Source organism: Corvus moneduloides, chromosome 1 (assembly GCF_009650955.1).
Source record: "Corvus moneduloides isolate bCorMon1 chromosome 1, bCorMon1.pri, whole genome shotgun sequence".
Classification (NCBI taxonomy): domain Eukaryota; kingdom Metazoa; phylum Chordata; class Aves; order Passeriformes; family Corvidae; genus Corvus; species Corvus moneduloides.
Window position 1 is genome coordinate 86,013,782 of NC_045476.1, and position 22,216 is coordinate 86,035,997.

The 22,216-nt window shown below is 43.8% G+C and overlaps 1 protein-coding gene across 2 annotated transcripts in view; it reads right to left on the reverse strand.

Moving 5' to 3' along the window:
- Positions 1-22,216, reverse strand: part of FBXL7 (F-box and leucine rich repeat protein 7) — a 282,260-nt gene that overhangs the window by 175,423 nt on the left and 84,621 nt on the right. The window contains exon 1 of one of the 2 annotated variants that reach the window (XM_032117740.1): positions 2,861-3,467. The exons of the other annotated variant lie outside the window; for it this stretch is intronic. Within the exon in view, the coding sequence (XP_031973631.1) occupies positions 2,861-2,897 (37 nt within the window). The 5' untranslated portion in view covers positions 2,898-3,467. Of the gene's footprint in view, positions 1-2,860; positions 3,468-22,216 lie in introns of those variants that run through there. 2 annotated transcript variants of the gene reach the window in all.

Below are 22,216 nucleotides of genomic sequence, written 5' to 3' on the forward strand. Positions count from 1 at the left end.
AATCATTTTAAAAGTCCAAATGAAAACTTAGAAAAGTAAACTTGTATTTAATAGTTGACATTTTAAAATAGGTAAATTCCTGTAAACAAAGTTTTGTTTATGTATTATTATGTTACAAATTTTTAAATGAGTGTTGCATTCATATCCCATCTGCATGGCATGATTTTTCAGATAAGCAATTTTATTTACATTTAAGCTTCATTCAGAGCAAGTTTTAGCCTTAGAAAATTAAATTAATGGAAAACAAATACATTCAAAGGCACTGTCAATTATTCACCAAACTCGATACTAATTTAGACTCCTCAAACATCCAACTGTCCTGTGCATCTTAACATGACAATTGTAGCTTCCAATAAAATCACATGCAATAAAGCCTTGGCCAACCAACTAAATAAATGCAACCCAATGCAGTTTATGTGGTCAGTCACAAACACTTAGCTGCCTGAGATTATTACATACACAGCACTGATGTGAATTTTAAAAGAAGTGTATTAATGATAAGTGTAACAATGTAGCAGTCCATGCAACACCAGATTTCCTGGTCATAATAGCTCTCTATTTTAGAAGTGGTATCTTGAGCAAGAATTACCCTTGCCCTAATGTATCTGTTCAATATTGAGATGAGAACCAATTTGGGCAAATTCACTAAGTTCTGCAGTTCCACAGAAGAAAGGAAGGAAGGCTATGTGAAAAAACCCAGTCATTTTAAAAATCATTTGCAGTTGTCTTCCTGAAATCTCACCTAAGATATCAGCAAGCAGCAAATGGGAAAACAGCATTCAAGAAGCTCAGCTAAGCTAAGGTACTTTTCTCCACCCCTAAAATGACACACCATGGTAACAGCATCTGCCTACAAAGCCCAACAGGCTGAAAACTGTGTACCACAGGCACCACTCCATGAACTTCCAAACAAATATTCAGGTTGCTTTTAAAGTACACAGCAATTGGTGTTACCCCTCCACCCGGGAGCACAATCACATCCTACTAAAAGCAACTTTTTACAGCAATTAAGTGGTTCATTTGTCAAAGGCACCAAAAGCTCCAGTAGTTTATGGAAAAAAAAAAAAAGGCCTTCCTTTATCAGGTTTAGATTTGTTCTCCTCTGTATCACTCAGGGGAAAATGTAGCATGAGTGCTTCTCCAAGTTTCTTTGTAACTGATGACACTTAGAAGTTACCAGGAAACACGATCTATGAGGCACATTAATGATGAAGTTTTGGTCATGGGGTTTGGGGATTTTTAAAATTTATATTAATTTTAAACCACTATTCCACCTACTTCTCAACACAGGTAATGGTCTGTACTGCAAAGATTATTTTGCCACATGTAGTCTGCACTCCCAGGATCCAATCTCCACTCTGAATGTAGGAGAGAGACGAACTAATTAAGAACACCCTAATAGCACTAATCCTCCTCTTCCTCACAGTGCCTATCAGGTAGCTCCGGAACAGTTAAGCTCTCCTTCCCTTCACTGAAGGCTGCAAAAGACTCAGTGTCAGTCACATTCCTCCCCAGAAACTGTACATTTATTGAAGCAGTCAGTCCTCTGAATCCACAAGAAAGCTCAGGCATGCATCCATGCCTTCCTGTCATTGAGGTAAACACCCCCCAGCAGCATGATTTTTTGCAAGTGACCAGAACTATCAGCAATGACCCTTTCAACTCTGGTGAAAAACTAAGATTTCCCCTTTCAGGAGGGATCCAAAGAGGCTTTGATTGCAACTTCCATGTTCACCCCATTTATGCAGGAGTTATTCTAGCAATGCTATCAATTGACTGAAACCCCACAACAGGAAGAATAGCTTAAAGCATCTGACTTCATCAACTCTTCAGAAAGCAGAGCTCATTTGGCAGTAAATGAAAGGAACTGCGGAATCTGCTCTAGAAGTGGCGTCTTTCCCCTTTCCTTTACACAATCTTCATGCATATTTTGGATGTGAGAGGTGTATTCTTTGGCAGTTGCCGTCTGGACTCCCAAAGAATGGAGCAGACCACAAGATCATCTCCCTCGCTCCACCTACAAACCCTCAACAACAAAAAAAGGGGGTGGTGGAGATCCTATATGCTTGCCCAATACGCCAAGGGTAAGACATATATCCTACAGAGTTAGCTAAATACTTGGAGGGCAATATATATAGAAGAAAGCTAAAAGTTAAAGAAAGCTTAAAACTAGCTGGCAGGAAGACAAACTTTCTGTACTTGCCGTTGGTTTGTCTAACACCAGCTGACTGTTCCAGTAGTCCTTCACACCAGAAGCAAAGCAGCTGAAATTCATCCCTGATGCAACTCCAGCGAGACTAATAGGTTTCCACAAGAACGAATCAGACCCTGTCTATCTAAAACCAAACCCACTAAAGTTTCACTGAAGCGAAATTGCAGGAGTACAATCTATGGATAACAGCTGGAGAACATTAACTCTCCCCCCAACCATTGCCGGGGTTAATTTCTTTCTTTCTGTTCAGACAGGAAGCAGTCATATGCCATACTGCATAATATAAGGATCCTGGGATATAAAGACGAGCAGAAAAGGATTACAAAGAGCGCTCTACAAGTTTTTTAGCAAAGTTTCCGCTGCCATAACTCCCGAGCTGCCTTCGAATAGCAAGTCTCGTCGCTGCCGCGACATCCTGAGCTGAGACAGCACTCAAACTCCTATCGAGTGAAAAAAATCATTAAACATTAAGGGTGTTTTTAAGGGGCGCAGCGGGAGCCCAAGGATTGTGTCGCGGATCCGGGCGGGGGTCGTCCCGGCCGGGGAGAGGAGGACCCCGCCGCGGCGCCCCTCGCCCGGTCACCCCCTCCCCGGCCAGGAGGACCCCGCCGCTGTTCCAGCACCCCTCCTGCGGCCCTCCCAGCTCACCCTCGCTGCCGTACTGCTTGCCATTGTTCGCGCCCATCCTGCCGCCTTCATGCTCGTCGCCGCTTTCCCACGCCGCCGCTCAGCATCTCTACCGCGGGGCTGACGGGGAGCAGCCCTGGGGCAGTGGCGGGGGAACAGCCCCCAGAAGTTTTCACGGCGACATGTCCAAAGCAGCCTTACAACCTTACAACCTCCTCCGTTTCTTCTCGGGTGGCCGACACCCTCCCTTCCCCACCTCACAAAAAAAAAAAAAAAAAAAAAAAACCAAAAACAAAACAAAAAAACCCAAAAACTTTAAAAGTGAAAGAATCAAAACCGCGATGTATCGGTGGGCCCTGCCCGCCCCGGTTTCCAGCCGGGGTGTCAGGACAAGGAAGGCGGCTCCAGTTATAATCCACAAGCAGGACGGGCGGGACGGCCTCCGGGCGCTGGCTCCACCGCCCCGCGGCGGGCGCTCGGCTCCTCCGATGCTTCAGCGCCGCTCCGCCTTCCACCTCCTCCTCCTCCTCCTCCTCGCAGCCCGGCCGCTGCTGCCGCCTCCCCCGGGAGGCCGCCGCCAGCCACTTGTTGCCCGGGGCGGGAGGAAAGGGAGCCTCCGCCGCAGACTTTTGTTAGCGGCAGGCGCCTCCTCCCGGCGCCCAACGCCGACGGGCCGGGGGAGGGAGGGGATGGGGATGGAGGGAGGATGGAGCCCGGAGCCGGCCCCGGCCCTTAAAGACACAGCGCCCGGCACGGGGCTCCTGCGGCCGCTGCCCCCCTGCGTCCCCCGCTGTCCCAACAGAGCAACCCGGGAGCGCCCGGCGGGGATGGTGCGGGGGCTGCTCGCAGAGACCCGCCCAGGGCGGCCCTGCCCGGGTGTCCTTCCGACGGGCAGGGCAGGCGCTCTGCACCTTCGCGGCACCCCCGACCCCGTGCAACTCGCAGGGGCTGACAGAAAGTCACCGTGTGTAGGAGGAAGCTACTCCGGAGTTCGAGCTATTTTCTCCTTGCAAATGGTATTCCCACAGTCACTCAATTCCAGTGAATCACTCCCAGCCTTTACCGCCACATCCAAGAAAAAATATCCAAATGTTGAACATCCCCCAAATTAGTTCTTCAGGTATCCCATAGGGATATATCTCATCCCTTGGGATGAGATGTTTCTGTTTAATTCAGCTTTCTTAAAAAACAGTTTCTGCTTCTTTAATCCTAAAAGACAGACTCTTAGACTCTCAAGACCACTGGGACCACTGGGATAGTGGAGGTCGTTAATGGGGTAAGTGCCTTTCCCGAGTGCAGCCCATGCAAACAACAGGTTTGGGAAGCAAGGATTTCAATCTCACTACTGCATGAGAGCCCACACCACCTCTGCCTGGCAAAAGGGGCTGGATAACAAGAGATGCTGTCAAATGGGAGTGAGGATAAACTGCACGTGACCAGGTTAATACAAAAACTGCCAGTCCCAAGAGGATACCTAGCCCCAATGGGCTAGGTAAAAACATCAATTAAATTTGCTCCATGCAACTGTTACCCAGATTAAGTGGTAATCGGGTGTTATCAAAGGCTATCTGGGAAAGAACGAGATTTTAAAGTGAAAAAGAAGGATGACAGTTTGTGATAGGTGGAGAGAGACACTGGAGCAGGCAGTCCTGGTTTGGTGCTGGTATCTCTCTGCCTTGGCCTGATGGTGCTGGCTCTCTGTCTGGTGGCAGGGCAGGGTGTAACAAGCAGGGATCCCCACCCCAGGTGTGCAGGAGGTCTTGTGGCGCCTATGTTAGCACAGGGAGCAGCACAGTACATGCTACCGTACCTGAAATGTGGTTGCACAGGAACCTGCAGGATGTGTGTGGGAGCAGGGGAACCCACACTTCCAGAAGAGGGCTGTCAGCTTGCAGCCCACACAGCCCGGGGAGTGGGCTGCCCAAAGCAATACATGTTTGAGACTAGGACTTTTTAGGATTAGTTTCAAAGCTCTTTACTAATATTTTGCAAGTATCTATGATTGGTGTTTACTCATACTGACCATCAGCCAGGTCAGCATGTCCTTGTTAAAAAGACAAAACCACTTTAACGCTGATTTGATTAAAACCATGAGTTGAGCAGTTTTCCCTGCACCACACTGTGATCATAAGTATGAAAAAGCCTGTCTTCCTAAACATGTCACAACACCCACAAGACAATTACTGCATGTACAAATAATTCTGAGCTAATTGTGTCTTTGTCAGCTTATACAAATGGCATATGAAATGGCAGAGGCATAAGTATCAGCACTGACATAGCTACAGAAAAGGTGTCTAAAACCTGAAGATTTGGGGATGAGGGGGTTAATTTAAAAAAAAAGAAGTGTATTTTCATTAAGAGATGGGCTAATTACCAGAAGCTGAAATAGGTACCAGCACCACAGATGACTGACAAGTAATCAGGCAATGTTTATGAGGCTCTAATCCCATTGGACACCCATCATTAACTTTCTCCTTGTAAAAAAGTTTTGGTCCTGATTCAATACTGAATACTACAATACAATGCTACACACACCCTTCAATTCTCAAAAATCAGTGAAGTTCTAAGAAAACAGTGCCTTCTGGGGTCAGACTCATCAAATGACCAGCCTAGGTCCTTTGAAACAAAATATTAATCAGTCTAAAAATATAGGTTTCTGTAATCAAAGGTTAATTTCTAAGCACTGATATTAAACAAACTTAGTACTGTGCCAAAGCAGGTAGGTCTTGACACAAGTGTCTGCTTTTATCATCCTCTACTTTCTTTTAGAGTGTCACCTGTTCAGGGGCAGGGCAGGGGAATGGGGGAGCAGTCTGCCTTCTGTAAGACAGTAAATGGTTGTGGGGCAAGGTCAATATCTGCTCACATATGGGCCCACAGACTACCAACAAACACATACAACCAAGCACTTCTTTTCCTGCTGTGTGGCTTGTGCGAGTTTCAAAAACACACCCCAAATGCTTGCTAGGAACTCGCCTAGGCAAAGTAGGATGGTAAAGAAAAAAATATAGAGCTCTCTACAGCACAGCAGCCTACCTTTGTCACTCAGCCCTCCCACCCACCTCGGCTGTGGGCCAGCACACCCAGCCACACCATCTTCCCTGCCAGTACCACAGGGCAGCGTTAGTCCCCAGCTGTGGGAGAGCACATGCAGGCTGAAAACAAGACGTGTCCCTGCTCCATGTGCAGCACAGCTGTGCTTAATTCTAGCCTGAAATACAGCGATGGGAGGACCCACTGGAAACGACTGCTGAGGTTCCTTGTGTCACACCGTGTGCTCTGCATCCCGTGGCAGTCAACAACCTGAAAGTTTTCCTGCATGGGTCATAGGACTAGGAAGGCAAATGATCCCACTCCTAACTCCTAGAAAGCTGTGCAAACTTTTTGACATGTAAGATAGAAATTTCTCAGACTGGCTGGAAACATCACCTCACACAGACCCAAGTACATAGCTGTATGTAAATAATTTTACATCATTCAGGAAAAAAAAAGTCTCCTTGATAAGGAATATAGCAGTTTCCCTCCAAATTCAACATCTGATGCACCACAACTGAAATTACTTCCTTTACCAAGGGGTAATTTTGCTTATCAAAACCAGCATAGGCTGGTGCTTTGTGAGACAGGAAATTCAACTGTTTAGGGAGCACTGTAAAGAATAAAGACATTAGACAGACATGTTACCATTCTGTCAAGTTTATGACATAACTCCCAGGAATATTCCACCATGACCAGAACCAAAAGGAAAGAAAAACAAAACCAATAAAACAAACAAACAAACAAACAAAAATAACAAAAAACCAACAAACAAAGCAAAACACACAAGCAAACAAAAAAAAAAACCACATGGGGGAAAAAGTCTAGAGAGGAAAGAAGGTCTTGGTCTAGGAAATTTGAATACAGCTTTCTGACGAAGGACTGAATATTGCTGCTGCACATTTTGTTACACTCTTTCTACAGGAGAACGAGGTAGAGAACACAGGGACAAACACAGGGACAAAAAAAAAGCACCAAACTCGTTTTGTTAATAAAGACATTAAAATGTTGCCAGAAATGTATCCATCACAGATGATGCTGCTGACAATGGGTAACTGTTTCATGAAAGGCATTAGGACACTCCAACTTGGAGTTTCATAAACCCAAAAGCATCAACATGAGCAGAGAAGTTAGGAAATGCAAGTTCAAAGAGGGCCTACAAGTTCCAGCTAGGACTGAGTCATCTTACAGCCCTTCCATATTTACCAAACCCTCGGTTCATTGTGGGATGCACTGTGGGACCCTGGGAGGCCTATTATGTTCAGACATATGGTTTGGGACTTAGTAACCTTATGGTGCCTGCACATGAGACTTAGAAGATATTTTCTTTCAACAATTTCAGGGATGTTTCACTCATTCTTGGCAAAGTTCTGTAGTAGGGTTTTTTTCCTTTTTTTTTTTTCTCCTGGCAATCTAGTTGGTCCATACCTTATACATCGCGATTTTCCAGCTTGAACTACATAGTATATTTATATATAAGTACAAAGGACGGGTAGGAGTCTCTTGGCTGTGACTGAATTAAGCTGTCTGAACCATATCATAAAACTCCTATGTGAAGCTGTTTACAATAACCCTTTAAGACACTCCCACCTTCAAAATGGTGCAAAGAATCTGAAAGCGCATCAGTTCTGCCATCTTTTCAATGATCCAAAGGCGATGCAGTGCTTTCTGTAAGGAGAACAACAACTTTTGGTGGTTTTGCCTCTTAATACAAGTAGTACACACCCACTTCAGAGGGAAGGAGATGGAGTACTATCAAATGCTGGTTTTGCAAGACAGAAAGATTTGTTGTTCCATATGAGATGTGCCTTCCTACGCTTTCCTTCTTCATAAGGAGACATCAGTGCATTTTTCTTAGACTTGTATCCTGTCCCAGCAAGAGGAACTTAGAAATTATTAGAACTGAGGAAAAATAAGAAAGCTATGGGCCAAAATATTTCTATTTGGATGTGTTGCTACAGTCATTTCCGGGAATGTTTGTATTACATCTCTATTCATTATGGGCCTCCCTCTGTGGTACATTACATGTCTCATGATGTACCATTTTTCTATTTCATGAACAAAACCACAACGATTTTAGAAGAAGAAGCCAAACAAAGGGTTCTGGATTAAAAAAATAAAATTTAAAAAATTGAAAGCAGCAGAACTATTTCCATAAGGTATCATCACAGCAATTCCAGGACTAAATAATTTGGCTTTGAAAATTTTGCCACAGTTGTTTTGGTAAGGTTTTTTCCTTCAGTTTTAGTCCAAGTTTTCCTCTTTGAAAGAAAGAATAAACAAATATCAAAAACCTCCAGCTACTTCAAAGTAGCCTTATGTCAAAGTTCAATTTAAAAGCCATTTGTATTTCAGGTCTTAAAATTCCAGCAGCAAATCTAGGATTAGTTTCCTATTTGGTGAAAGAAGCTTTGATTTTTCCTTTCCTTTCCTTTCCTTTCCTTTCCTTTCCTTTCCTTTCCTTTCCTTTCCTTTCCTTTCTTTTCCATTCCTTTCCTTCCTTGAGCATTTTAAGCATTTTATTTCACAATTTGAATTTAAATAAAATGTTAAAAAATTCTGTATCCTTTTAATGACAGCAGAAGCCAAGTGATATTTTTCTAATTAAGTCTACTTTTACATCACCATGTTCATAGGGCTGCATATATTTTGTGAATGCTTCATGATAATATCTGTGTTGACTGCTTTTGGGCATTGTAAAGGGAAAAAGAATCCAAAAGAAATTTGACTAATATGTTGCTGGCAACTTAAAACCATTATCAAAAGCATATTGTTTCATTAACTAGAAAATGATCCATTAATTCTATGTACCTCCTAAAGAAAGAAAAAGTCTAGATTATCTTCATCTTTATAGATAAAAGTTATTGCCCTGTGACCTCAGAGTATGTGCCATTTTCTCATTAGTAGCCTCAGTATCATTATGAGTGGCTTGATCTACATGGCTAAAAAGCTGCAGGATCTAAGCATAGCTCGGATTGTATTTTAAGGGGCAGCTTTAAGTAGAGCCTGTTCTCCTGGCTGAGAACTCTCTTAGCATCCACTTGCATGAGGTCAGGCTGCTCCAGCCAAGCAAAGGCTCTGGTCCCACAATGACTTCAATAGGTCTGGTTGAAATGCACTCAATTGAGGTCATGTTCAAGTTCTAGGACGTTTTGGATAAGATGAGTTTATGTTCTGATAGGTTTGTCTGATGGGATCACAGACCAGATGAAGTACAGGCAATTCTATCAAATAAAGATCTGGTTTTATTTTAAACTTCTTTCGGAACTTCAACTAATTCAAATCTTTAAAAGTTTTCAACAAACCTGAGATTTTAAGATATTTTTGCTGATTTTTTTTTTCAGTTTTACAGGAGAAAATCCTCACTAGGATCTGATTTTTCCCTTCTTCAACAACAAAAGCAATAAATAAAGTTCAGACTGTGTTGAAACATGCTTTACATTACATGTAAAATCTGTTGAAAAGAATAGTGAGTTTGAAAAGCCAAGCTCCTAAGTCTCAAGTGTTAGAAAACACAGGAATGAAGGCTGTGTATAGCTCCAGAACCACCATCCTGAATTCCCCTGCCTTGTCCCAAGTACACCTTCCACAACAGACAAAGCTGAGGCCTTCAGCCAACACTGCAAAACCACTTCAGTCCCAGAAGCAGTTTGCAATCATGCAAATTGTGGCATTTTAATGCATAGGCACAATGAGACATAGTGGGACTGTGGAAGCCAAATTAATTCTGGCATTTCACAGCTTATGTCTGACCTTGCAATTTTAACATAGAGGTTTTTCATTTGATTTAAAAACCAGTGTTGGCTGGTGCAATCTCCAAAAACTGAGCAAAGAATGAACTTAAGATACATTGCCTCATCACATTGACATCTGTTGCAAGGATTTTCAGGGTTGGAAGCCTGAACTCTGCTAAACAGGGGGCTGTTAGTTGGACTAAGAGAAGTACTGATGGAAACATAAGACTTTCCAAGCACCATGGTTTTCTATGCTTCTCGGAAAGAAGTTGTGGCCTTCTTTCCTGGTGTGGCCAGGTTTCCTTCCAGTGACAAACAGAGCAGGCTGAGGGTTGTGCCAGGGATGTTCACAGTAGACCTCCACACTGTGGGCACTCCCTACACAGGGATGTGGACAAACTCTGGAAACCCCTGTCTAGAAACAACCTGCAGGAATCAAAACTGGGGAAAGACAAAGCTTTGTATGAGTAAGGTGTATCTTCTCAAGAAGCAGCAGGTGTTGCAGGATCACAGGGTGCTGGACAAAGGACGCTCCATTAGACCAAGCTTCTTCTGACCACTGCACCTCCATAAGCACAGTTTCTTCTGCTTTGACCACCACCCCCACAAACAGTGCCACACCACATGCACACCAAAGCCTCATTTCACATCCTTTCTTCCCGTCTGGCTAGTTGTAGTCTCAGCTTCTTCTGTCCCATGTATGCCAGACACCTCACTCAAAAAAGCTTGCTTTCACCCTTTGGCCTTCCCTCCCTTCTTCCTGCCTCTACGGTCTTACCTCCAAAGCACACTCTTGCATTTCCACAGAATTTTTCTCCTCAACACTTATCTCCACTAACTTCCTTCTACATTCAGTCTTTGTGAGTATTCCCTGAACCAATTTTCTTCTGGTCTCTGGCCACTGCTGCTGCCAGTTCCATTCTTCTGCCTCAGACTGATGTTAATGCAAAACATTCTAATAAAATTCACAGTGGCTCTTGAATTGTTCAGCCCTGATGAACTCCCTCCCAGTTCTTTCTTCTTTTCATAAGGAGAGGCAGCAAAATTTAGCCATGCTAAAGGGAGTTTCACCAAGTTTCAGTCAGACGATTTTGTTGTGTTTCAGAACTTTCTCAGACATCACACCTGAGCTGTCCAGCCTGCAGCTAAAATGTCCTATTTTCCATTGGTGGTGTCACTCCCTGCACAGCCAGCCTGGATTTCCTTCCAAGCTTAGATTGACTTCCTCAGTTTTCAGTGAAGAATTCACAGACAGCTCTGTACAAGGTTTAGTGAGGGGAAAAAAAGTCGCTTTGCTGACCCTAGATCTCCTCATGGGCCTGGCAGAATCATATCTTGCCCAGTCACTGGGTCACTCAACTCCCAGATAGAGCTGAACTAGGTTTCTTCTGAGGCAGCTTGCACGCACTGAGAGCAAGCTGTGTGTGCCTTCTCCCAAAGGCAAAGCCAGCCAATGGTGACCCCGTTGTCAGTAACACTAATACCACTGTCACCACATCCTGCACTCTTAACCAAGAACCAGAACTTGGTTTGTAAACAGTAGTGTGGTATGCTGAGAAAAATGGATGCATGAAGAAGCATGCACAAGAAGCTCTTTCAGTGCTGCAGGCTAGACTACTGCGCCACAGTGAAGGAAAAGTGCGTGTCTATGTAAACATCAGCATTCACATGTTGAAACAAAGATAAGGTGTGAACATCAGCCATGAACCTGCAGGGGACACTGATGGCAACTGTCTAGATGCAAAAGAACAGTTCAAGTATCAGCCCATGAAGAGCATGTGTACTTCCCCTCACAACAGGACAGTCTTGTTAGTATGCTCTGCTAGGAGGTTTTCCACATAAGAGACCAAGATTCTCTGCCTATGGCAAATGCCCCAGTGGATGGCAAATGTCCCAGCAGAGTCATTCTATCACGCAATGCAGCATGTTCAGTGAAAAGGTTCCCTCCAGTTTTCATCCCCCCCACACACCTTGCCTTGTCTTATATTGTCGTGGTTTAGGAATAGTATTCCCCAATATAGTGTTCCCAATGAAGGGCTCCAAACCATGCACTGCTTGCTCGCTCTCTCCTCTCCCTCCCTGCAGAGGGCTGGAGAGGAGAACTGGAGACACAAAAGGTAAAGATCATGGGCTGAGATAAGAACAATTTACTGGAAACAGCAATGAGATAAGAAATGAGCAATAACAGCAGCAGTACTAATAACAGAGTGTACAAGAGGAGAGTGATTCCCACATGAGAGCTCACCACGAGGAACACAATGCTACCCCCACAACTCATGTCCCTCTACATGACCAGGAGGGACCCCTTCCCCACTACACTCCCTGAACATGATGTGAGGTGCTGTAGAACAACCTCAGCATCCTGGCCATGCCCTTCCTGGTTACTTCCAGGAAAAATTGACCCTTACCTAGCCAGAACCAGGACACATGTGCCTATGACTAATTTGGGAATTCACTGTAAAGAGAGTATCCACATGTAAAGCCAGCACAATTAGCATGCGTTTAATATTTCCAGAAATTTTATGAGATATCATTTAGCAGGTTAATTTCTGGCTCAACTAAACCAGTGGATTGCTTCTGAGAAACAAGGTACCATTGCTTCCTTTTTAACATTCAGATCTACTGTTCTAAAGATTTTTGCTCATACATATTAAATCTCTTGTGCATGTCCTTTGCAGTTAAGAGAAATATAATAGTGGTCTCACTACAAAGTGAGCCAAGAGCTGAAGCATTACTTTTTCCATCTGACTTTCATTGATACTTCCATATTATGGGACTCTTCACCACACAACCTCCCCCTCCCCAATGGCTCCAGGAGGAGTCCACCCATTTCATTACCCCAAAACTTTGCTCAGACGAACACCTGATGACAAGCAGAGTGCAACCTACCACCTAAGCTTTAGCTTCAGCATATCATAGACACAGAATAGATTTTAGATTCTAGATTTTTACATCAGAGAGATACCATATTCAGGAAAACAGTTTTGCAAAGGGATGGAGCTCATCTGAAGTTTCCCTGAATGTGGGAAACTGGGCAGCTCTTCTCATGGTACAGTCTAAGAAGGATCAGACACATCTGGTTTTACCCCAAGTAGATCAGTAGTCAACAATATATCCGTACTATGATTCCTCTTCAAAATTACCATCAGTCTTCAACACAAAGACAGCTTTATATTACAGCTGGTGATGGGGTCAGTGGCTCTGACCCAGGAAGAGGTGACCAGTCCAGAGAGATGGTCCCGAAAGGAATGGCCTTCCCGAGGCCCAGTATCTTCCCTCAGCTGCTGGCAGGAGGGCCCTTGCAGAGGCTGTCAGCTCTTTAGTGATTGTCAGCTCGTGATTCCAGCTCAGCTCTACAGGGCAGCTTCCAGGCCAAGCCAGACCAGAGAGAGAGTCGAGAGGCTCATGTGGCTGGTTCCGCACGGAAGGTAGCTTTATTGTTGGTCCCCTCCGGCAAAGGGGGGAGCCAGGGACGAGAACTCACTCTGCACAGGGGCCAGAGGGCTTGCTTTTATAGGCATACAGGGGATGGGTGAGGACCAATGGGTTACAGAGAATCTGGGATGGGTAAAGGCCAATGGGTTATGGAAGATCTGCATAGGGTCTCCTAAAGGATTGTGGGTCTGTCTTTTCTCGCCGTGACCAAAGAAGTGGTTGCCTTTCCAGGGAGTCCTGCTGGGCAATTACAAAATCTCTTACCTCAGCAGAGATCCCTCCAGGGCAGGGGCTGGGCATACCCCACAACTCCCCCTTCTGTATTTACTAAAAGGCATTCCCAGCAGCCTTTCTGCAGCAACGTAGGAGGCAAGAGAACATAAGTAACACAGTGATAATTACAATGAATACCCACAAAGCTCCCTTAATCAAAGATGCAATCCATCCTGTTATTCCCCATCGTCCAAAAAGGTCATTGACCCAGGCTCTTATCTACTTTTAGGTCTTTTACTAGTTCTTGTAGTTTCTGGATGTTTGCCTTGATGGATGTTGAGTGCAAAGAAAGATTGAAGCAGCACATCCCTTCAAAGTCTTGGCAGCCATGTCCGTGGGCAAGCAGTAGGTAGTCTATTGCTGCTCGATTCTGTAGGGTTGCGTGTCTGGTAGTTTCCTCATCTCTTAAAAGATCGCTCAAGGCGGCAGATGTCGCATTAGCCTGTTTGCTTAGCCAGCACCCTAGGTGATTGATATCCCCAAGGGCCTTGAGTGCAGCTAACCAAGGGGTGAACACGGAAGCTGCAACTTGTCCTGCCTTATTCCAATTGTAAATGTGGCTGTCACAACTTCCATCAAACTCAGCAAAGGATCTCTTTTGCCATGTTAATGTGTCTGTTTGTCTCCAGTTATGTAATAATGTGATATTTGGGGTGAGGGTAGAAAGCTTGCCAAGGCTACAGGGACCTCCCTGGAGGCGTGAGGGGATCCCGGCCCATACTCTGTCACCACACACAAGAAACACTCCCCAGGGTAACACTTTTGGGTGGAGAGTGGACACAGAGAGTACGTGGCTGGTGTAATTGCACCAATCTTGACTATTATAGGCTTTGTTAAATGGTGATATGTCTTTTCTGTATGTGTTTTTTGCTTGGTCAATCCCTGGCCAGCATTGGCTTTGCAGTCTAAAATAAAATTTGACACAATATGTTGCTTTGGAGGATCCCAGCAGGTTTAATTCTTGGGGTTCATCTCGAGCATTTGGCAGAATCTTTGTCCACTCATCCCAAGTGTCTACTGGGTTGGGCCTCTTACCTGTGGTGCGGAGGAGCTCTGAGTTAGTGATGGGCCAATCATCTGCTACTAAAGGGATTCCTACCAGGCACGTAGAGAGTGGGTTGTCTACGCTGCCCATGGACAGGCACAGATTGTCTTGATTGAGTGTCTTTGCTAGGGTCACCCAAACATTATGGCTAGGCTGTGGGACAAGCCAGCTGAAGGCATGTGGTGTGGTGAAGAACATCGAGGCAGTGGTGAGGACAGCACCAAAGTAGATAAATTTCATCTTTGGACAGGGATGGGGCTTCTGAGAGGGAATATAAGCGAGATTTGTTAGCTTTGTGGTGAGAAGGGAAGTTTTGGGGTTTAAGGAGGTTTGACAAGGGTTGAGGGAAGGGGATATTTTGGGGTAACAAGGGGTGATAACATATAAACTAAGGATCAGTTTTTCAGGCTGTGTCTGGCCTACGGCTTGACTTTTGCCATAGCTTCTTGTTCAGCTTTCTGTTTCATCTGCTGCCATGTGGTGGGACGATCTTTTTCCTGGTTGGTGGGCATTCGGCGACGTCTTCGTCTCCATGCAGAGCTGGTCTGGTTTTGTGGAGGTCCTGTATTTGTCTCAGGAGAGTTCTTGTTGGTGTTTGTAGGAGCAGTGTTTGTAGGGCCTAGGTATGGTTTTATATTTTTTCCTGGGAACCACTTCGGGTCAGATGGTAGCTGGACACAGGCATAGCCTCTCCCCCAGGTAATCAATTGGAAAGGCCCAGAGACCTGGTGTGATTCAGGGTCCTTTACCAGCACTGGTGGTTTCTCTGTGAGCTTAGCTTGAGTTGAATTTGAGAAGTGGCGGAGTATTGGGGGGTCAGGCTGTGATGATGTACCGTTTAGGAAGTTAATGACATAGAGAGCCTTACAGAGTCTTTCAACGGGAGACAAGATTTCTGTTTCTCTCCATTGCTGGTTGAGGACTCTTTTGAGGATTTGGTGGGTCCTTTCTATGATGGATTGTCCTGTGGGATTGCCTGTGGGTATGCCTGTCTCGTGTTTTATTCCCCATTGGTTGAAGAAATCTTTTAACTTACAAGAGGTGTAGGCAGGCCCATTATCCGTTTTGATTTCTTCAGGGACTCCCAGGGTGGCGAAGGCAAGAAGAAAATGCTTGATGATGTGGATGGCATCTTCTCCTGCATGGGCTGACACAAACACTGCCCCAGAAAACGTGTCAGCTGACACGTGCAGCTTTATATCTATACTTACGTCATTTTTCTGCAGGGTATAAGTTTAGTTTGGTTTAGAACAGAGATTTTTCAACATTTCATCACATGGATCATCCTTCAATATGGATTGGCTGTTATCTCCCAGGCCTTTGAAGCAGCTAAAGCAACTGCTTAATTAAAGGTAACAGCTAACAGTGGTAGCTTTTTGCATGGATACTTTCCCTTTTACCACACTAAAGCCTGGTAACAAGCACATGCTGTGTGTGGTACAAGCCTGGGCACTAGGCCATGGCCTGACCTTCCTCTCTGAAGGTCTCAGTAGTCTGTGTAGTTCTCCCTGTGATGGCTTCACACATCATTCCTTGCCCAACCAGGCATATTTAGGCTGATGGCCAGAATTCAACTTGGTAAGGCAAGTGCCTAGTCTACACTGACCTTACTCAAATGCTGGTAAATGTCCTGGATCAACAAACACCATTATCTTTAAGACTTAATTTTTCTGGAAGCTTTCAACCATTAACAAGGCTGAACAGAATACAGAGTTGCATTTCCTAAAATAGACGCTTTTGTGACTTTTGTCTTTTTGCTGATCCTTTCATTGACAGGGATCAAGTTAAAGACTCTGAGGAACTTAAAGCATTTCTAAATCCATTTCTTGGCACTTATGAACTCTAGTGACCGGGTTCAAAATGGTAGTAATAAATTAATGAATAATTCAAAACCACTTATGGAAGTCACCCTCAGCAATTTCCCTTCACATCCCATGTACTGAACAGTGAAGACAGCTACAACGGTTGGCTTTATCAAGACATTAAAGCTGTTACAAGGGTTTAAAAGATAAGAATAGCAGCACACACAATTTCAAGTAGACGTTACATTATACATGGGGATATCAAGCCAATGTTCTCATGAAAGCACTCATTTAGTGAGTTTAATGAGAGCAATTTGTCAACAATTTCACACACCATTTGCCTAGAATTCTCCAATGCAGGATTTCACTGCACGCTCCTCCTCCCCAAATAAAGTGCATGTTGTATACAGTTTTGCCTATCATTAATCATCTTTTCAGCACTGCAAGTTCAATGCTGCTGTCCCAGTAGGAGTCCAAGGGAGCAACATAGCCAAAAGAGGGAAAAGTCATGGGAAAAGAAGAATATAAATGTTCACTTCACCAAAACAAAAGTAAAAAACAAAATACAAGAGCAAAACCCCCAAACCCTAGTAGGACTATCCTTGCCTGCCCACAGTAGCTCCTTCTAACAGCAACTTCTGGAGTTCTACTTTTTCCTTGAGCTGAGTGTACAACTATCAAATCCAAATTGTGCTTCTTTCAGATTAAAAGGTGGCTAAGACTACCAGTCAGTTTAGAATAAGAAAAATACAAAAGCTAAAAAAAAGTCAAACCACTTCCCCCTCTGTCATCAGGTCCTGGAATTGTTGCATTTTGTTTTTCAACTATGTCCAATTCAAAGATAATGCTTTCTGAAAAAAAAAAACCAAAAACCCAACAATTCATGTATTGATTTAATAAATAACTAACATAAGTCAGTTGATTGTCAACATTTTTCTCCTAACCAAGATGACTGAAGGAAAAGCAGATGGAAAGTAATTAAGAAAACCAGGAGTGAGGTTAGCTGGAAGTAACTGATACTGTTGGTAAATCTGGGACTCATAAATGATTCTCGTCCATGAAGGAAAAGAGGCAGATGTTTCTGCTATTTCAGCAAGGAGCTAGGGAGAGCAAGTAAAAATGAGAATAAAAATCAATAGAAGAACAATGAACCTGTAAATATGCAATCCAACTGGTATTACACACTTCCTTCTTTTCTCTGACACTCCTCGTAAGTTTGAAGGCTTTGAGAAGTGGAGAAGGAATACCCTGACATGATCTTATTAAAAAAATTCAAGACACCAACAACTATAGCTTACTGCATCTTTTATGGACTTGTGCAGTAGGAATATGAACAAAAGAAAGCACTAAGTTTACTTTTAAATATCTGAACTTTTAAAGATGTGTAGAAAGAATTGCCAGTTCTGCACTATGTTGTATGTTATGCTTAAAAGATATTGAAAACCTGAAATGAAGTAAAAGAAAGGGAAATAGGTGGAGCTATAAGTTTCTATTGAAAGGATCGCTCCCTTTTGCAGGAAAGGCATTTTAGGAAGGTTGTGAGAAGAAGGTGGAGGACAGGGGGAACTGTACCAAGCATGTCTGAAGGGGCAAGGCATGGCTCAAGCTATGAAGCATTTCCATGGAGACAAAGTGCTGCTGTCATCTGCATTGGCAGCATTTTCAACCCAGCAGTGCTCTGTTTCACTAACTGTGCTCTTCTGCCAGAGGCATCTGAAAGGAGAAGGTTGTTTTCTGAAGTGCAGCAAATCAAGAGTTTACTATTTTGGCCTTCAGCAATTATCAATAAAAGGTTAAACAAAATATTGTCTTGCATAGGCATAAGTATAACTGCATGTTATATAGCAACCAGAAAACCACTCCTTTTAGATTTGTTCTAAGTCTGTTTAAAGATATGTGTGTTCCTCTGAATACTTACCCATCCACCTATCTTTCAACATTTAAAAAAATACTTCAAAAATTGCCCCAGATGTATGATATTGCATCTGAAGGAATTAAGATGTTCCATCTCAGCTGCTGTTGAGATGCTACAAGCTTTTGAGAGATTCTCCTTCATGGGGGAAAAAGATAAATCCATACAGAAAGATCAGGGATATCTATTTTTTTTAAATTAACATTCTAAACATTCTATTTTTTTCCTTCTTGGAAGCTGTTGAAGGGTTGTCAATGGTTGGCAAGGAAAAAAAAAAGAATAGCCTGCTTCCCTGACCCCAGTTTTCCAGGTATGAACCTATTCAGATTAGTCAAAAAGAAGCTATTGCAGAAAATACACAAATGTTGAGGGGTTTCCCTATCTCTATTTAGATTTAACCTCTTTTCTGGCTGCAGTAATACGTGGTATGCTACCATCACTAGGCTCAAATTTAGAAAAGTAATTACTTAGAAACTTCAGATCTGAGCTTTGAAAATGCACCTCTGGCCATAGTTTACAGTGTGGTTACAGTCAGAAAAGTCCTGTAAAAATGACATGAAGATGATGCAATATTGTCAGCCACAGAAAATTCTATTTGTTCAATTAGCAAGGTCAAAGGATTTTTGTTTTTCTTTTAGTCCCATGCCACAAAATTTGATGTGGCAGAAGAGCTGCAGAGTGCATTTCTGTGTCATAGAATCATTTAAGTTGGAAAAGACTTCTAAGATCATCAAGTCCAGCTGTTAACCCAGCACTTTGAAGTCCACCACTAAACCACATTCCCAAGCACCACATCTACATGCCTCTTAAATATCTCCAGGGATGATGACTCCACTAGGCAGCCTGTTCAGATGCTGGACAACTCTTTCTGTGAAGAAGTTTTTCTACTCTCCAATCCAAATCTCTCCTGGCACAACTCGAGGCCATTTCATCTTGTCCTGTCACTTGTTACCTGAGAGAAGAGACCAATGCTTGCCCCACTCCACCATACTTTCAGGGAGTTGTAGAGAGTGATAAGGTCCCCCCTGAGCCTCCTTTTCTCCAGGCTAAACATTCCCAGCTTCCTCAGCCGCTCCTCACTGGACAGGTGTGCCAAACCCTTCACCAGCTCTGTTGCCCTCCTCTGGACATGCTCCAGCATCTCAATGACCTTCCTGAATTGAGGGGCCCAGAACTGGACACAGGACTAAAGGTGCGCCGTCACCAGTGCCAAATACAGGGGGATGGTCACTGCCCTGGTCCTGCTGACCACACTATTGCTGTTCCAGGGCAGGATGTCATTGGCCTTCTTGGCCACCTGGGCACACACTGGGTCATGTTCAGCCAAGTGTTGACCAGCACCCTCAGATCCTGTTCCAATGGGCAGCTTTCCAGCTACCCAAGTGCAGGACCCAGCACTTCGCCTTGTTGCGCCTCAATTGTCCTTGGTCCATCGATCCAGCCTGTCCAGACCCCTTTGCATAGCAATAGGCACTACAGGAGAAGAAAGACAGACTTAACATTTTGCACATAAAGACATCCTGTGGACACTCAAGAGCTACCTGAAAAACTCTGGAAGCCTTGGACCATATGGATCTTTCATCAGCAGAAACTCCTGCATGATCAAATCCTTCTCAAAGGAGAATCTGTGAGAGCCACAGGAAGTGCCAGTGGCTGTCTCAACACCAGGTTCTCCTGCACACAGACTGTGGACACTCAGGGCAGTGGTAGAAACAGGATCTCCACAGAACTGGCTTCACCCATAGGTGAGAGGCCAAGGGTATGTCTATATGGAGAATAATCCTCAACCCCTATTGTGAACGCCGGATCAAATACTTCCTCTTGGAAAAGTACAGATATACCAGGAGTACTCATTGTAGTTTCTTCCTTATTATATAGCTAATCCTACACCACACATCTTTCTGCAGAAGGATGTGATCCTGATCTGAATTAGCTATAGGCACATGTAACACTTGTTGCTTAAACACTAAACCTCAGACAACTGAAGATGAGAGTGTATCAGTTTTACATAATACTTGAACTAGTTCTATTACCACATGGTGAAATATAGTCACCACCTTAAGGATATGTCACATGGAAGAAAGTGGATAAAAGGCTGTAAGGATGCTTTTAAGTCCACGCAGTCCCACAGGTAGACAGCCAAAAGTCTACAGGTATGCACAAGAAAACTCCATCCACAGCCCCACATGCTTCAAAGCTTTTTTTTAAGTGATCATGGTGCAGGAACCAAAACTCCTAGAAAGAAAATCAGAAAGGCAGGCTCGGGATTCCCTCTGATATAAAATCATACTATACCTCATGCCATCTTTGTGGAACTTGCTGACACGGGAGATTGTGGAGACAGACAGCATTGTCAGATTCAGAAAGGATCATGCAAATTTATGGACAGTAGGTCCGTAAACAGAAAGGGAACAGGAGGGAATGCACCCTGTAACATCCCTCATCCAACTGTGGATCCAGTGCAATCCAATGGGAATGGACCAGGGAAAATGACTAAGGCTGAACAATCTTATTAAATAGCAACTACAGTTATCCTTGCTGCTGGAGAGAAAGTGTACTGGGAAACACAGCTGGTCTGATTCTGCAGAGCATTTAGAGAATCTATGCCCTTCTTGATAGGCACTTAAAATCTGTACTCCTTGCAACTGCATCAGGAATCTGTGTGACATTCAGGAGACAGGCCTCAAAACGATTGAAGTCTGTGACCGTGTTTTCTGTACTGGATAGAGCTGTGTTAACATTGATATAACAGGCAGCCCTAGAGTTATTTCATTATTTAAAAAGTCTGAAGAAAACCAGCATTGTAGTTTTGTGTTCTTTTATCCAGCTCCCGTCTGCAATGATGGTGGAGTCAGGCACCAGTCTACTGCTTAAATCTAGCATCTCAGCCCTGTCCACCCCCACACTGCTGTTCCCTAATGCATACTTGTGACAAACTTGGAACAACATCTGACCTTTGAGGCCTCTATCCACTTCCCTGCTGCCTGCCAACAAATTCTGGCTAACACTTAAAGAAGATATCTCACCACTGACCTGGCACTGTGAGTTACCGGCCTACAGTGAGGCCCCTGCAGTTTAGTAAAACAGTGCCCCAAATACCCCAGGATTCCTAACCCTGCACACTCACACCCCCTGTTCGTCAGAATAGTACAACTGAGCTTTATTATTGCATCATTATTAATTTGAAGTATGTGTGCTCTCTTGCCTTCAAAAATAAAAGAAAAAGTCTGAATTCAAACAGTTAGAAAAGGGCATGGGAATATAAATAATCAGGGGTAACAGTCAAGAGCTTTCTGTAAGTGCTTTGTCATTTCAGATGAGTTGATGGAGGGAAAGTGACTGGTCTCACAAGTCATCTTAGGACTTGCTACACCTACACCTAGATATATATATATACTTTTTCATATTCAGGATGGCTGTCCCCACTTAAAGCCTTTCTGAAGATGTTGCTAAAACTTTGGAGACTGTATATCTTTATGTAAGATATTTATGAAGTTAGTGTAAAATTTAGAAGCTCTCACAAGAAAACCACCTGGCATGTTTAACAAATTACAGTAGGACTGGGTGCTTAAGTAGGTACCATTGATTTTAGGATATGTCACTGCAAGGTTTGGAAAGAGGAAACCTAGGTCATTTTCCTACAGAAATCTCAAGTTTAGTGAGTGTCTCAGACGATCACTTGGGAAAAGCAGGGATTATGTCAGATGTCCTGGGCTCATGTTGATCTAATCCAGTTGCAAGACTTTTGGTGATGAAGACAATTTCTCCAGTACTTCCGTATGCTTGCCATGAGAAGCTTTTCCTTAATATCAAACTTGAATCTTCCTTGCTGCACCTGAGCAGATTTTGCTCTACCTACCACAGACATGAAGTGCTCACACATATGAACACTTGCATCCTACCTCCTCCCTCAGTCTCCTTCCTGTCTCTGAGACGAAAGAAGCCACTTCATTACATCCTTCACTGAGATAAATACTGTTAAGAGCTCTGATTGTCCTCATGAGTGGTCTCAGATTTCCTCTCTCTAAGCTGTAAATGTCTCTAAGCACAGCACCCAGAACAAGGCACAATATCCAAATCAAAACCTTATCAGAACTGACTGTCCTGCACAGGGCTGGGGCTCCTTCGCACACAGCCACCCCT